This window comes from Anabrus simplex, chromosome 3 (assembly GCF_040414725.1).
Source record: "Anabrus simplex isolate iqAnaSimp1 chromosome 3, ASM4041472v1, whole genome shotgun sequence".
Classification (NCBI taxonomy): domain Eukaryota; kingdom Metazoa; phylum Arthropoda; class Insecta; order Orthoptera; family Tettigoniidae; genus Anabrus; species Anabrus simplex.
In genome coordinates this window covers 286,789,180-286,805,669 of record NC_090267.1, presented here as the reverse complement: position 1 = coordinate 286,805,669, position 16,490 = coordinate 286,789,180, and the positions used below count along the sequence as shown (strand labels likewise).

At 37.4% G+C, this 16,490-nt stretch overlaps 1 protein-coding gene across 10 annotated transcripts in view; it reads right to left on the bottom strand.

The window, feature by feature from the left end:
- Pcl (polycomb protein Pcl) overlaps nt 1–16,490 on the bottom strand; it is a 374,533-nt gene that overhangs the window by 17,769 nt on the left and 340,274 nt on the right. For 9 of the 10 annotated variants that reach the window (XM_067143090.2, XM_067143088.2, XM_067143087.2 and 6 more), the window contains one exon: nt 3,069–3,302. The exons of the other annotated variant lie outside the window; for it this stretch is intronic. In XM_067143090.2, coding sequence (XP_066999191.1) covers nt 3,069–3,302 — 234 coding nt within the window. The remainder of the gene's footprint in view (nt 1–3,068; nt 3,303–16,490) is intronic. 10 annotated transcript variants of the gene reach the window in all.

The window sequence follows — 16,490 nt, the reverse complement described above, 5'->3', positions numbered from 1 at the left end:
TATATAATGGTCCCACCTTTTAATACTATTAAAATAAGAAATGTAAGTTTACATTCCTATTTAATTAAAATTGGTACCAGTTTTGACCAGTATTCAGGTCGTCGTCATCCAATTACAAATAAGTGTAAAACAATGCATAGAAAAATAAAATGTGAAGTTTAAATAATTCTGTTTGGTTTCTGCTAATGGAGCACTAAAATCTTTAAGGAGCACTGTGCGTTGAAATATAGCCAAAAAAACACAAATAAGATGCACAGGTAAAAATGAAGTTTAGATGATGCTGTCAGATGCAGTTTATGGAGCACTATAACACATAAGGGAGCACTGTGCGTTGAGATTTCAAAGTTATGTAGAAGTCTAAAGTCAAATACGTATTTTTAGTTGTAGTTTATGAGATACTGTATATTTTTAAGTAACAGTAATGCATGTCTATGAAGAAGTCTTAGATCAAATACGCACTTAAAGGTAGTACGGAGTAAGTACTTGAAGAGTTCAGTTGCAGTTTATGAGGCACTGTAGAATATTAAAGATCAGCACTGTGTATCAATAGATCCAAATATAATGAAGTCGTACATCAAATACGTATTTAAAAGCATCAAATACGTATTTAAAAGTACAGAGTGAGTTCTTGAAGAGTTCAATTGAAGTTTATGAGGCACTGTATAATTTTAGAAATTAGCACTGCGTGTTGATAGATCCAAAAATCATGTAAAAGTCGTAGATTAAATATGTACTTGAAGTACGGAGCAAGTTCTTGAAGAGTAGATCGGCACTGTGCTTCCAAAAGTTACGTAAGTTAGAATAATGAAGTTATGGAATAACTTGCTCCGTACTTCAAGTACATATTTGATATACAACTTTTACATAATTTTTGGATCTACCAACACGCAGTGCTAATTTCTAAAATTATACAGTGCCTCATAAACTTCAACTGAACTCTTCAAGAACTCACTCTGTACTTTTAAATACGTATTTGACGTATTTGATCTACAACTTCATTATATTTGGATCTATTGATACGCAGTGCTAATCTATAAAATTCTACAGTGCCTCATAAACTGCAACTGAATTCTTCAAGTACTTACTCTGTACTACATTTAAGTGCGCGTTTGATTCTTCTTCACACAAAGTGCTCTTTAACATATATGTCTTAGTAACTTATTTGATCTACGACTTCTTCATAGACATGCATTACTGATACTTAAAAATATACAGTGCCTCATAAACTACGACTAAAAATACGCATTTGACTTTAGACTTCTGCATAGCCTTGAAATCTCAACGCACAGTGTTTCCTTATGTGTCATAGTGCTCCTTAAACTGCATCCGACAGCATCATCTAAACATTTTTACCTGTGCATCTTATTTGTGTTTTTTGGCTATATTTCAACGCGTAGTGCTCCTTAAAGATTTTAGTGCTTCATTAGCAGAAACCAAACAGAATTATTTAAACTTCGCATTTTATTTTTCTATGCATTGTTTTACACTTATTTGTAATTGGCTGATGATGACCATGAATACTGGTCAAAACCGGTAACAATTTTAATTAAATAGGAATGTAAACTTATATTTCTTATTTTAACAGCATTGAAAGGTGGAACCATTATATACTTTCTTTTAACTTAATATTGAACTCACTTCAATACGGAACAATATGAAATTCTTATCTCTTAATCCCTCCAAGTTTCGGATATCCACCCCACTTTAGTTTATCAATGTCACACCCTTCCTCCACAGCTAAGGCAAGAGAAAAAAGAAGTTTACATCTGTACCTCTTCCTCAAGGCTTCCAAAATGCCCTGGTTTATTGGTTGACACACTGAAGTCACATTAAGAAGGATAAATATGGCTCTTATATTTTGACCAGTGAAAATAATTGAGATTAAAAACAGAAGAAAAATTAGTGCTTGTCAAGCAGTCAAGTTATATGAAACGTCGAGTTAGCGGGGTTCTACTGTACTGGGCAGAAAGCACATTGCCAGGGTATGAAAAGCAATCATAATGCAGAGATTGATCATCAATGAGAGAATCGTTATATCAAAATTAATTGTATACTGAATTAATGCTGGGACAGAAAATTTTATCTTTAGAGGGGATTATCGTTGTATCAGCAATCGTATGGAAAGTTCACTGCATTTCACTTATACTGTATTAAAAAACAAGTAGAGAATGCCAGGAGATCCATAATCACTAAATGTTTTTAACAATTTGCTTTACTTGCACCGACACACACAAGCCTTATAGTGACGATGGGATAGGAAAGGGTTAGGACCGGGAAGGAAGCGGCCATGGCCTTAATGGACGAACAGCCCCAGCATTTGCCCAATGTGAAAATGGGAAACCACAGAAAACCATTTACAAGGCTGCTGACAGTGGGATTCGAACTCTCTATCTCCGAAATGCAAGCCAACAGCTACATGCCCCGAACCATGCAGCCACTCGCTTGGTTCAGTTAATGTCATAAGACAATTCCAAGCTAGCTAAACCGAGTTCATATTTCCCACTCCTTCCTTTCCTTTTCATTCTCATCCTTATTTCTCTTTAGAGTCCGTAATCCAATTATCTCCATTCATACTGTATACTTTATTTTCACAAACCTACTATCATGTTGTATTTGTGTAACAAACACTGTCTAGTGGACAGTAGTTAGATGTTCTTAAGTGGGCTATTTGGCTTTTACATAAAATGAGCTTGAAGGAACAAAGATATCAAGGGAAACTATGTTATCATCACGCGATCATTTACGATGGTGGGAGTATTAAAATACATAGAGGTTTAGCAATTTAAACAGAATACTGGAGATAGAACAATTTATCAAAAGAAACATGTAGGTAACGCAAATTTGGTTGATAAAATGAGAGTAAGAGTGTCAAATAAAACTTAACTGGAGGGTGCTTTTCCTTTCCCATCTGAAGTAACGTTTACCTCTACCTGCTGATTAAAACATACTTCGAATGGCTGCGAATATAATCGTATGCTACAGAATGGTGATTATTAACACCAATAGAAAATAATCTGTGATTTTCCTTTTTCAAGACCCGTGTATTGAGACTAATAAGATGTTTATACCTTTGCAATGGCTTTCTTGAGCAGCTTGCGAGCTCTACGTACTGCATCCTTAGCATGGCCATCAGCTAGAGGCAGCCTTCGCTGTTTCAGTAGCCCGTCTTTTGTGTTGTTCCCAAGGGACTTGAGACGGTGTCGGAGCAGGGACTGTTGCAGTGTATACCGATTGGCTGGGGAGTGAGCAGATGATTTCTTTACAAAGCCTCCACTGTAGAACTCAGAGCTCTTGATGCAGAACTGAAGGATAAGAGCGTAAACATATCTATCAACTTTACGAAGTATTTATTGCTTGTACTTCCCATTATCTTATTTAAATACATTTCCCTTTAGTAGGGTCCAGAGTCAACGCAATTTAAGAACTATAATACTAAAGGCGGGAATCACAATAATTTATGAAAAGGCACAAATAAAGTACAAATACAAGAATATATGATATAAAACGTGTCATCTATGAAAACAGTCTAATTTCTGAGAATACGCCACTCAGAATTAAAATTCAAACACACTTCCAAGGCAGCCCAGAGGACACAATCTCCTTACATCTAATAAATATAATAAATATCAGATAAGCAATGTACTATGTTTGGTGATAACTAGAAACAGTACCCAGTCAAGTTTGGATGCTGAACAAAAAGACAGTGCAATACAGACTAAGTAAAAATTAGTAACACAAGACAAACTCCAGAAAAATGGTTGCCCGAATACATTAGTGTCATACTTCTTCCAAGTGCTAACATATTCAAAACCTACAGTCCTTTTTCAGTCAATTACTACTCTCCACTGTTTATAGTCATATATGGTCATCGAATTAAAATATGTTCTTTCCCCAAATATTAAAATAAAAATTTACATTGAATGTATTTTTGCTGAATGTTGGGGAGGGACTGGGGAGGAGGAGGAGGAGGATGAGGATGAGGAGGAGGAAGGGACTAATAATACTGTTGTGCAGTGAGGTGGTATTTTTCCATGAAATCTGAGTGGTCCAACATAATTACAACACATTTCAAAAGAGGGGAAGTCTATGAGTTTTTACTAGGAGAGAGTTTTCAGGGCACTGTAAATATGATGAACGAGAGACTTTATTAAAAATAGCATTGTTTTACAAGTAACGTTCCTTAAAACCTTGACTCCACTGACCTTTCCTCGAGATGAATCACACTGAAAGTGGAAGAATATTGAAACCACAGGCGAGTATATGTATAACATGCAAATAAGTGACAAAATGTGACTGAAGCCTAGCAAAAGAGAAAAGAATAAGATACAGAAATCATTATAAAATAATCAACAAGATGTGAGAAATATTTTGCTGACTTATTCTGTAGTGCACCGTGATAACTGACTACGGAATGAAATCGACTTTGAGATATTGCAAAGTAGAATATGATACAAAATAAAGTGCACAGACTTTATATTCCATTGGCTAGATAAAGTTCTACAACCTTAGCTTCCACACAGCACACCAAGGTACTATCGCCATGGCCATTCCATCCCCAACTGGCAGCCTTCTAGTTCTAGCGGTCCACCTGGTTTGGTCCGTTATTATCCTTGTAGGCAATTAACAGCGTGTGCCAGAGTTTCCGGTAACAGGCTGTCGCCAAATGGCTCTTGACTGCCCACTTCTGGAGAATGACATCTATTGATAGAGCTTCTAAAATGATCTTAAGACACACTTACGTCAAGTCCTAAAGGCACCAACTAAAACACACACGTACTGCTTTGGATACCAGGATAAACTCAAGTTACCATAGGGGGAAGATATTTGGCAGCAACGCCTGTTCTGAGGAAGTCCTTACAATGTAGGAGGTTGGGGCAAGACCACACAAAGACCTTGCATTTGCTCTGATTCCAGCTGGGGATGGAATGGCCATGGTGATAACAAGGAATGGTGTTGAACTCTTAGGCGGAAAAGTTTGTAGTGGTGTAACCCCTCTTTTCAGAGAGATTAACATTTTGATGAGCTGTGGATAATCATATACCATGAAGAGGAAAAGGTTGGATTTGGTGCTGTGAGGAAGATACGGTAGCAGAATACTCCTCTAGCCAACAGAAGAGGAAGAAGTAGAAGAAGAAAGATATATTCAATTGGCTTCCGAAGAAAAACCGTCATCAGAGAAGACCTCCTCATGGACAGACAAGTTTTTCTTTTGAAGACGTGGAGCAAAGTCTCTGCAAAACTTGAATTTCTCCTTGTTTTCTTGACATGGCAAAGCCCAAAAGCTACCTTATCAAGTCTATTAATACGGGCTGTGAAAGCATATTTCTAAAAATGTCAGGGAGGATGTGCAGTTACTGGGGATAAGGAATTGGAGGAGATGCGCTGCAAACATGAAAGAATGGGCAACAACTGTAGGAGAGGCCAGGGTTCTACATAGACTGCAATGTCAGAAGAGGGAGGGAGCGAGAATTATTGCTTATCGCAATGATACATGGTGTTTACTGGCCAACTCCTTCTGGCTAATACTACTACAAACAGTTGTACAATAATTTTTTCTAAGTTGGAAGTTTGTCCCTATCCATGCGCAATTCAGTTGAACTCCTTGCTAGAAATAGCCTATGTTGTGAATAAAGCTTAGTCACGCTACTTCTTCTAAGGATGCTACTGAAAGCTCTATGGTTTAACACACTGTGAATGTTGCATTACCATGGATTAGTTATTGGCTTGTTCTTTTTGCCGGTACAGCACTTCCTGAGGTAATCGTTATTTTGTGAATTGGGGTTGTCTGAGGATTTGTCACTGTAAGTGTACTGTAGTCACATTACTTATCAGGAGCCATTTCTACCATGGAAAGCCTCTTTACCAGAAGGCTGGAACTCTGCAAATCTCCCAAGGCCTGCTTCTGGGTCAGATCATCTGCCTCACTCTATTTGCATCTCTCAGGGTAGGATATCTAACGTTGCTCTGAAAGTAGAAACTGTAAAAAAGACTTGAGCATCGAATTATCACAACAATCACTCCTGGAATTAGAGGAATCCAACGGGAGGATTGGCAGGAATAAATATGACTCCCATATTTCAATTTTTGGGTTTTCACGTTGCCTAAATGTTTGACACAGTGCCTATATCCGTATCCTGAATACTCTGATCAGACCTACAGACCAATAAAAATAAAACCTTGAATTTCAAGGCATTACACTAATATCTGGATATACCAATCTCAGCTCTGTATAAAACTCTCAGCAAATGGTATATAAAAGTGTAATCAAACACATTCAAAATGATTTTCCTGACCATGGTGGATCCAACATGTTGTATATAAAAAAGCACTTCCCTAGTACAAGTATTCAAAGAGAAATAAGCCAGTGACTTTATCAATAATTTATGAAGTCAAAATTGCCGTACAAAAGAAAAGTATATTCACTATCTTATATTGCTATTTCTTCCATCATATTTGTCCAGGGAGCTCCTGGAGTAGGTATAATATGCCTTTAATGATAGGCGATGCAAAATATAAGCTGAAGTAACTTACTGTTTTCTCTCTGGCTAAAAGGGATGGTTAACCAGTTGTACTTCCTCTTAAAACTAATCACCACTATCATTCTCCCTGGCTAACACTCACTGAAATTCGTATAATATTAGGGCATTGCGAAAAGTGCTACATGCTGCTTTCATCCAAGTGATATGAGAAATTTGCAATGGCTATCTGCTCTAAAACAAGGTAGTCCAATTGCAATTTACTAGAATCAACACTGTAACCATTACTGAACACTACTTAATAGTTGTGAACCTGTTTGAATTCTCATGCAGTCATGGAATCTAAAAAGTTTGAACAGAATCAACTACTAGCATGTCTCCTGCTACCCATCTCCGGCGGGATGCACACATATTGAGGAATTCTGAAACAATCGTAACACCTACAACAGATCCCCTGGATGAGTGCATCGTATCTAAGGAGGACTTGAACAGCCATGTCGGATCTCGAAGAATGTACGTGATGTGCAATGTCATGGGCGACATGAACTTGAGACGGAATGTCTCAGATGGTCGAAAACAAATGCCCATTAGAGTGCGCCTAGGATTGCATTGGCCAGCTTCCGAGGCCAAATTAAACAGAGGATGAAAAGCTGTAGAGCATAAAGATGAATGAATACTTTCATGCATACAAAACCAGGGCAAAAAATTTATTGCTAAACAAACAGAAGAGGCAGTGGTGGCTTTCAAAAGATTGTGGAGGACACAACTTGACACTGACTTTGGACTCTTATCTGTACCAGTAGTACGAGCAGTATATAAAGAAACGGAATATTTGTTTGGGCTCAGTAAAATAGAGAGATGAGAACTGTTGGAACACCCTATAGCAGGCCTGCCTATGTCATTCTCAGGTCTTGCTGGCACCAGAAAGAACCCTTCTGTACTGTGTTCTGGTTTGTCTCAAAGAGTGTGGGAATGAAGCCAGAATGAAAACTTGTTTTGGGTGTTCTGGCAAACGTTGCAGCATTCTGGAGAACGTCAAGAGTATGGGAAATATTTCATCCTTATGTACGAAGATGGCTCGTTAAAATTCTGCACGTGATTGGTCGACCGGTTCCCTTGTTTTGGAAGGGTACCACATGCAAACCGGGGGTTGACTTCATATTCTAAGATACAATGGTAGCATCAGAAATTCTGATCATTCTCAGTCAGAGCGGAAGTGGTTGGTTTGAGCTGTCACTCCGAGGGGAGTTCGGCCTGATCGGGATAAGGTAAATTTCATTTTCGTTATGTCTTAAATTAACTTATTTCTCTTTCAGGAATTGTCTGTCTCAGTCTAGCATTTCCTATGATTTAATTTAATGGAAAAAGTACTTTTCAGCACTATAATATATGCAGTTTATTTGGGAGCAGGACACATTACGATGTAAATCGTAAAAGAATGTCGTGCTTTTCTTTGTTACCTGTCTCGGTAGAACGGGACTAGCTCATTGCAATAAGGGAATCGTCAATTCTAAAATAGGTTTATTGGATACGCTGCCACCTCATGGTACGCATGACCATGTCTTTGAAATTTCCTTTATGCTCGTTAGCTCACGTGTTTTCTAAATTACTACTGCTGCCTCACGGTACGCACAGTCACGTCTTTGGAATTTCCTCAATGTTCATTAGCTTGCTTTTGTTTTCTAAATTACTAATGTTTAATCTTAGTTCTAAAATGGTAAATTCCTTTGATATCACTTTTAAAACTGACAACCTTTATTCGGTGCACGGAACATCACTCAGGTTCTGATCGCAGGACCATGAACGCAAGTCCCTGTCCGCACTTCCACAGTGAAATAACTCTTTCAAGAATTATGTATGTTATGAATGTGTGCATTTTAACAGTAGATCTAATTTCCAGCATCAACTGCCCATTTATATCTTTGGGCTATCTCCTATTAATCTATGTCGAAGGTTAAGTTGACTATATTTAATAAATGCTATTTCGAGGAACATGGCAACTTGATCAAATTTAAATTTACAAAATAGTGCCTCACCGTTAATAGAGAAACAGAATTTCTTCCACGACCATACACTCTTTATCTTAATAATCACCATCTTAGTAGCCTATATCATAGGAAGCTTAATATTAAATAAATTCATACACTATTAAATTCTTGAAGTCTTCTCAAGAAGGTAAGTGTCACCAGTTTACGATTCCAGGGTTGTCCAGCATCTTCTACACATCCTGTTGTCCATTAATTCATATTAGTTGTCCTTGTTAAGCATATTTGTTTATGAATATTGAATTTTCACGACCGCATTGTAATCGAAACAGACTTTCAACGTATTAGGTCGTGTTACGTACATGTAGTACGTGTTGAAGAGATGTTAAGTACAGAACAAAAATGGCCAGCCGGACACCAGTGGGATCCGAACCCACAACCTCCCGATTTCCCGTCGGTTGCCCACTGGTGTCCGGCTGGCCATTTTTGTTCTGTACTTAACATCTCTTCAACACGTACTACATGTACGTAACACGACCTAATACGTTGAAAGTCTGTTTCGATCATTTGTTTACCTTCCTTTGCTTGTTTATTATCTTTTTTTAAAAATGTGTATAATGATACTAGCAGTACAGTACCGTTGCTTAACACAAGAAGCAAAGATATTTTAGCTGTTGCAAAGGACCATCACTTCCAAGAAGTGCATGACCAGTTAAGTGAGGAGGAACAAATCCTGCCATTCAACACAAGATACTGGCCATATCGTACATTGAAGGGGGCGACTAAATCCCATGAGACCCACCAACGATCTTTAAAATGTTTATCTGACTATTATGGCAATACTTCAAATAAAGTTTGTAGCCACCAGTACTGAGTCCTCAGCCCACCTTCAGAAACCTGTTCCAGTAATTACATCAAGAAACTCAATAACGGAAACGTAACTGGCACTAATGATACACTGGGTGAAATCTCAAAACTGTTTGGAGAGCATGGGACGAAATTCATCACCATATTTTTCAATAAAAAACAAACCATAACAAAAAATGCCTAATCATGCACCACCTGCACAAATGTGCAAATTGGGAAAGGTAAGGCAGATGTCTGCAACTGCACCGATTATCGGCTGTTTTGGCTTATGCGTCGCGATAACGAATAGAAGAAGCGTTATCTCTTCTCCCTCAGCAGCATGTATGGAATACGGATCAGGTTGGCATTCTCCGCTACGCAGCACTCCAGTCGACTTAGGCTACATGATCTCCATGTACGTTTATGTGCAATATCTAAAGTTTTTTAATCGTTTGGAGTGTGTTGGTGGTGTTCTGTGAAACTTTTATTGATATACAAGTGCTTAAATTATTACTTCGTAGTATTAATACTTGAAATGCTATTATTGGAAGCATTAAGTGAACGGGAATTGAATTTCTTGCCATGTGTTGAGGTTATTTTCGTATGATAATTTTGTTATTTAATGCAAGTGAACAGCAGTTTAGCCCTTATATTTTCCCAAGTGCTTAATGTGAGTAGTGAGGATGCCTTGGGGTTTTGTATCAGGATGCATATCAGACTACACGGACCGTAAAGAGGTAGACGGTTTTCCAAACCCTCTAAAGATAAGGAACATTTTATCAAGTGGAAAAGGGCCATACCAAGGAAGGATAGGAAACTTACTGACAAGTCCAACTCTGTGATGCTCATTTTTCAGAAGATTTAATTATTAAATTTGTGAGAGAAGGAAAGGACGTACTTCTCTACGAACCAACTGGCAAATGAAAGACTACTCTGTTCCACATATATTTCCTAATTTGCCTAAGTATTTGTCTAGTACTGTAACTAAAAGGAAATACCTCAAAAAAGAAAATTGTCTGGTAATCTTATAGCAAAGACATCACCCAAATGTTCGAAATTTCTTGATTCTGAATCCCCTTGTGATATCTCTAATATCCAGTTCACCAACATGCCTAAATCTGATGATTCTAAATCTGAAATGTCAAAATTAAAACAACAATTAAGGAACCTAAAATGGAACTTGGCTAGGGCAAACAAATCGATTAAGTTAGAGTGGGCTAACATTTCTGTTCTGCAAAGTGAACTCTGTAGGTTGAAACCGAGACTTTCAGAGCAAGGTGCCTGTCAGTGTAAAGAAGGGATATCTAGGAAACAAAAAGTTATTGTGGACACTATGTTACAAAAGTGTCAGGAAAAGAATCTCAAAGGTATGAGGTATGACAGCGAGTATCTTTTAGTTTTTTGCTACACATAGAATCACCCAAGGGTTATAAAAGATTATAAACCCTGCCTGAAACATGGTTTGCTGGCTCTTCCATCTGAGGTGCACTTAAGGAGGCTGTTAAAGAGTTTAATATGCTCATATGGTGCAAATAAAAAGACAGGGATTTTCATTTTTGATAAGGTGATACTAAGAGAAGATGTACAGTTTAATGGGTCCTCCTTGTCTCATAGACAGATTTGTGGACTTCAGTAATGTAACACCTGAAGACGAGTGTAACGTGTTGGCTGACCATGCCCTTGTTTTTATGTTTGTACCTCTCTTACATAGTTGGGTTCAACCAGTTCCTGTCTTTGCTAGTAAAAATGGTACTCCTGGAGAGCTTTGGGCAAAAATATTAATACAAATTATAATCCGACTTACAGGATCACACTCGGCTTGAATTTTTACCTTGAAACCATCTCTTCGGTCTAATCAATGACAAATTCATGTATTTATGGAAAACTGACCCCTATAGGGAAAGCTGTTGTTCCTTTGACCATTTGTACCTTTAACCACTTGCTATTTGAGTGTGTCTTAGTGAAAAATTGCAGAAGTTGGTACATTTAATTTGTACTTCAGCCATGAGAGTATCTGTATTTCCATTCTCATTTGGGAAGTTGATCATGTCCTGTTGTTAAAATAATTTTATGTTTGCATCCGTCAAAGTAAGTGTTATTATCATAATTTTTTTCCTTTTATTAGTTTATGTCTACTGTATGTGTGTTAAACATGATTCTTAAATTCTGAATTGTAGGTAGGGAAAACATTCTAGATGCAATATGTATACTATTTTAAACATAACTCTAACCTAAAATGAAACATGCATTATTTCTTGAAGAGTGAGCTAGTGGAAATTCTAAGTTCCCATGAAGGGAATTAGATATTTCTCCACCAACAGAGCATATAAAAAATCATATAAAAAATTAGATGTATGGCTTTTCAGGCGTTTGCTCTATTAACCAGCGTTTTGTCTTAGGTCTGACACTAGACTCTTCAGAGTGGGATGTGTCAGACCCTACCCACTGACGCTGGGTGTATGCAGGTGAACTCATCAGAAGCCTATTTAAGAGGCACAGTCTGATAACTGCACACGGGAGATAAAACTCCACAATGGAATTAATGCCCTCCTAGCAATTCCGAATTTCGTACCTTTGACTAGCACGCATTGTACCACTGACTGGTCCGAGGTACAACCGATTTAACAATTTCTCCGTAGCTGTTTTTATTACATTTTAATTACCTGGTGAAAATGCCTAAAAGTAAAGATGGAATTAAGAGAAAGAAGATAAATATGGATGATCTAGAAACTGCAATAGGAAAAACAATGTCAATAGGCCAAGCGTTTTGAAATCAAGAAGCCAACTTTGATTTTTAACTTGAAAATTAAGAATTGTGGGAGAGAAGATTATAAGTAGAGCCCGGAAGTTAGGTAAAATGCCTTTTTTATTTGGGTGTTTATATTGAAGTGTCAAATAGACACAAGCATATTTTCATATGTTTTGGAATGTAGCACCAGTTTTTATTTTGGCTTTTTTGCCCATTTTAGCATCCAGTGCCTAATTGATAGTTTAGTGCCTTTTTGCCTCTTTTGAGTCTTGTAGATATTTTCTGCTGTTATTCATATATTAAAATTAAACAATGGAAAAAAAAAAAAAAAAGAAAAGAAAATATATGATTCCAATGTACTGTGTTGATAATATAAAAGACAACAAATACCCATTAGCATGGCTTGAGGTAGAAATAGCACTAAAGAGCATGCAAAATGGGAAGTCCTCAGGCTTTGATGACCTCAGCTCATACATGATAAAGGCAGCTGAATACCAGGCTTGAATTGAGTCGTTCAGTTGCAAAACCCGTTATGTGCAGACAAACAAATTTTTCTGGAAGGGCAAAAAACTGTCATCTGTTATGCAACAAAGATAGGAGGTTGAAATTTTGTAGTTAAATAGTAAGCGTTCTTCTTCGCCATACAAAAATCCTTTAGACATAACGAGTTTTGCAGCATTTTTGTGAAGATTCTTTGATTTTATGATTACATCAAGAAATCATCATTCATTCAAAACGTGTTATAAGTTCTTTAACATTTCGTACAGTTATATTAACAATCCGTTAATGTTTTCAACAAAATCTCCCAAATCAGTGCCATAGTCAGGCATTTTACTGTTTAAAGTTTGCCGCTGGTCAAACAGTGTCTCATAGAACGTGAGGTCATCCTTCATTATAGACTCTTTCCCATAATGTCTGGTCAGCAACGTGTTCAGGTCATTGAGCTTTTCTTAAGAGGAACCCCTTCCTCCACTGGTACTGGCACAATAGCAGAAAAGGGTTTCCCATGGTTCAATATGCTTTTCGCTTCCACCACAATTGCTGTTACAGTTTACTTCTCCTCTTATCCCACAGTTGCCTCATCTTGTTCGTGTAAGTATGAACCTTTTACAGGGTTGTGGGACATAACAAGCTTTGCTGCATAACACATGCTGGACATAACGATTTCTGCAGCAGTTCCAGTTATTTCTCACCTTTAAACATATGAATTAAATGGACTTTGCTCACGTATTACAGTACTGGATTGTGTATTTTGATGAGCTGTATACAATGGTGGTGACAACACATTAAGAAAAAAATGGACATAATGGGTTTTGCAACTGGGCGACTCAATTGGCTATACAGAGTGTTATCAGTGCTTTGGGAAAGAAACAAAATCACAGAAGATTGGAGTACAGTAGTCATCATCCCACTGTTCAAAAAAGGCAACCAACGGAAATGTGGAAATTACAGAGGCATCACGCTGTTGTCACACACACTGCAGCTGCTGGAAAAGATCACAGAAATGAGACTTAGGAAGATAGTGGAACCTTTGCTTGAGTAAGAACAACACTGGTTCAGAAAAGGTTGAAGTACTGAGGATTTTATCTTTGCAGTAAAAATGCTGACAGAAAAGTACTGGGAATATGGAATAAATCTTGTGATTGCATTTGTGGACATGGTAAAAGCATATGATAGTGTTCCTCGAAACAAGATATGGGAATGTCTGGAAGATCTAAAGGTGACAATGTACTTAACTGACAAAGTCGAGATGCTATTACCAGAAGTGTTACAGCTGTGTCCAGATAGGCAACGGACAATCAAAATAGTTTGAAACAAAGAGAGTTGTCCGACGAGGAAGTGCCCTGTCACCACTCCTGTTCGTAATAGTAATGGACAAGGACATAAAATCTATCAAGAAAATGGACAGTGAACCAAACGCCCTGGATTTGCTGATGATGTGCTTTTATGGGAGAGAGAGAGAAGCTAAAGTTCAGAAGAAACTTAACGAATGGAACAATACATTCAAAAATTTTGGACTGAAGATGAGCAAAACAAAGACAGTGGAAATGACCATCAATAGGGAAGGAACAAGCTAAAATATATTTCTGGAAGGAGCAAAAATAGAATCAGCTTACCACTTGGAAGCACAATCTCGAAAGACAACACTGTTTGGCAGGAAATACTCAGCAGGACACAGAAAGCAACAAACTTCTACAGTCAAGTCAGAAATCTTCCCTGGGACTGTAAAATACCACAAAAAACAATCATATACCACACTTACTTCGTACCAATCCTCACGTATGGTTTAGAGACATGTACCCTACTAAACAAAGACCTCAGGAGGATCCTAGCAAATGAAATGAGATTCATTAGAACCATGAATCAAACTACCAGAAAGGACAAGATCAGAAATGAAGTGAAAAGGAAAGTAGCTGGTATCGAGGTTCCTATTATCAGTGTCATAAAGAAACGCAGACTTCAGTGGTATGGGCACATTATGAGAATGAACAGGGAAAGACCTGCCAGAAAATATTTCGACCTTAACCTCATAGAAAGAAGACCATAAGGAAGACAAAGAAAATGCTGGATAGAGACTGTAAGATCAGATGTGGAGGAGAGAGGACACAAATGGGAGGATGAACTGGAACAGAAGATGTATGAAGACAGAAGGAGATGGCGAGCGCTTGCACACCACACCCCGGAAACTGGAGTTGGGTAAATGATGATGATGAGATAAAAAATACATTTACATAAACGATATTTTAATATTACACAGATCCCTGCTAAAAACTCACTCCACAAACCAAATGGTCGAGAAGGTTGCCAGGTCCTGTTCCTGCTACATAGGAGTAAGTGGGGGTGGTGATTATTGTTTTAAGAGAAAGAAAAACATACAAATGTTTTAATATGCTTTTGTATTAAATAGTTTTCACTTGTAAAGTGAGGTGTATTGATTGGGTGGACAACTGAACCTAACATTGTTTCTTATCTTAAACTGTATCAAAACAGATCTGTATGATGAAGTTCGTAAATTGTACGACAGCATTTTAAGTCTTGTATCTGCGGGTACAGTGAAAACTATATCTACCATTTCTAAAGATGAGAGGAGAATATTAAAAGGAGTGAAAAAAATTAGAGAATAAACAAGAAATTGTTTTTATGCAGGAAAAAAGCCCCAACAAATATGAAAACATTTGCATGGAGGGCCATGAAAATATCAAGTATTATTGCAGATTACACTCTTTCTAAAACTAATGGTAGTAGAAGCTCTTTATTTCAGACCAGTGGGTTGTTAAAACTTATTTTATGGTCTCACTCTTTGACAATGAATTGGAGGTTACACTTGACCTTGTGCGGTTGTGACTCTGATCACCATTTTGAATGATGCAACTTCGATTCGACTAACTCGAATGATCAAGTTTGAGTTTTGACAATCGCACTACCTCTGCACCCTTAACGTTGCACGTGCCAGTCCACTTTCTGATGGATTTTAATTTTGTCTTCTTTAGTAAGGAATTTCACGACTTTTTCCGAATCCATAACTAGGCTATCACAAGACAAATATGCACCACACTAGTCACATAGCTGCCAACTTTTAGAAATAAAAAATAGGAAGATTTTTTAATTCTTGGATTTCATCACATATATTGCGCCATGGTCTAAGTGAAAAAAAGGACAGGATAAAAGTCATACATATCATCTACAGTTACAATGAGAACTGACCATTAAATTTAAAGACTTAAAATAAAAAAATAAAAAAATCACTCTCATTTGCATACATTTACATACATATGAATAACAATACAATCAAACCTCAATATCTCGAACCTCCATTACTCGAATTTTCAGTATCTCGAACTAACTTAGATTTTCCGGCCATTTGTCCTATTCTTCACGTGTATTTATCTTTCTATTCTCGAAATTAGGTTATACGAATTTCTCGATTTCTTGAAGCAAACATTTCCTCCCTTGAAGCAAAAAATACTCTGTAATTAGAATTTTGTGCAACATTAACTGTGCAACGGTATTTGCGGCTTGTGAGGAACAGTTTACAAGTAAAGAAAGGGTTCCAATGAAGCTGGAAACTAATATGACGGGAACCGAAAAAGTTGAACTTCTAGTGATCCGCGAATTGGCAAAGCCTCACCGTTTCTCGGGTGTCACGTGCGAAAGCAAGCCCAGAAGTCGTGGGTTGACAAGCTCCATTTACGAAACTCTGCTGCGTGATATTGACAAGAAGTTTCAACTTGAAGGGAAGAAAGGTTAACCGCAACAAACAGAAGAGACTAACGGATTTTTATCCAAACATGTTAACGGTGCTATGTTTCTTGTTTCACTACTGTATGTACTGTATCCCGTCTTCTAAAAAGTTACTATAATAAGTGTTATAATTAAAGTGATGCCGTAAAATAGAGTTCTTTGTATATTTTTAAGTGCCGTTAAACATAATGT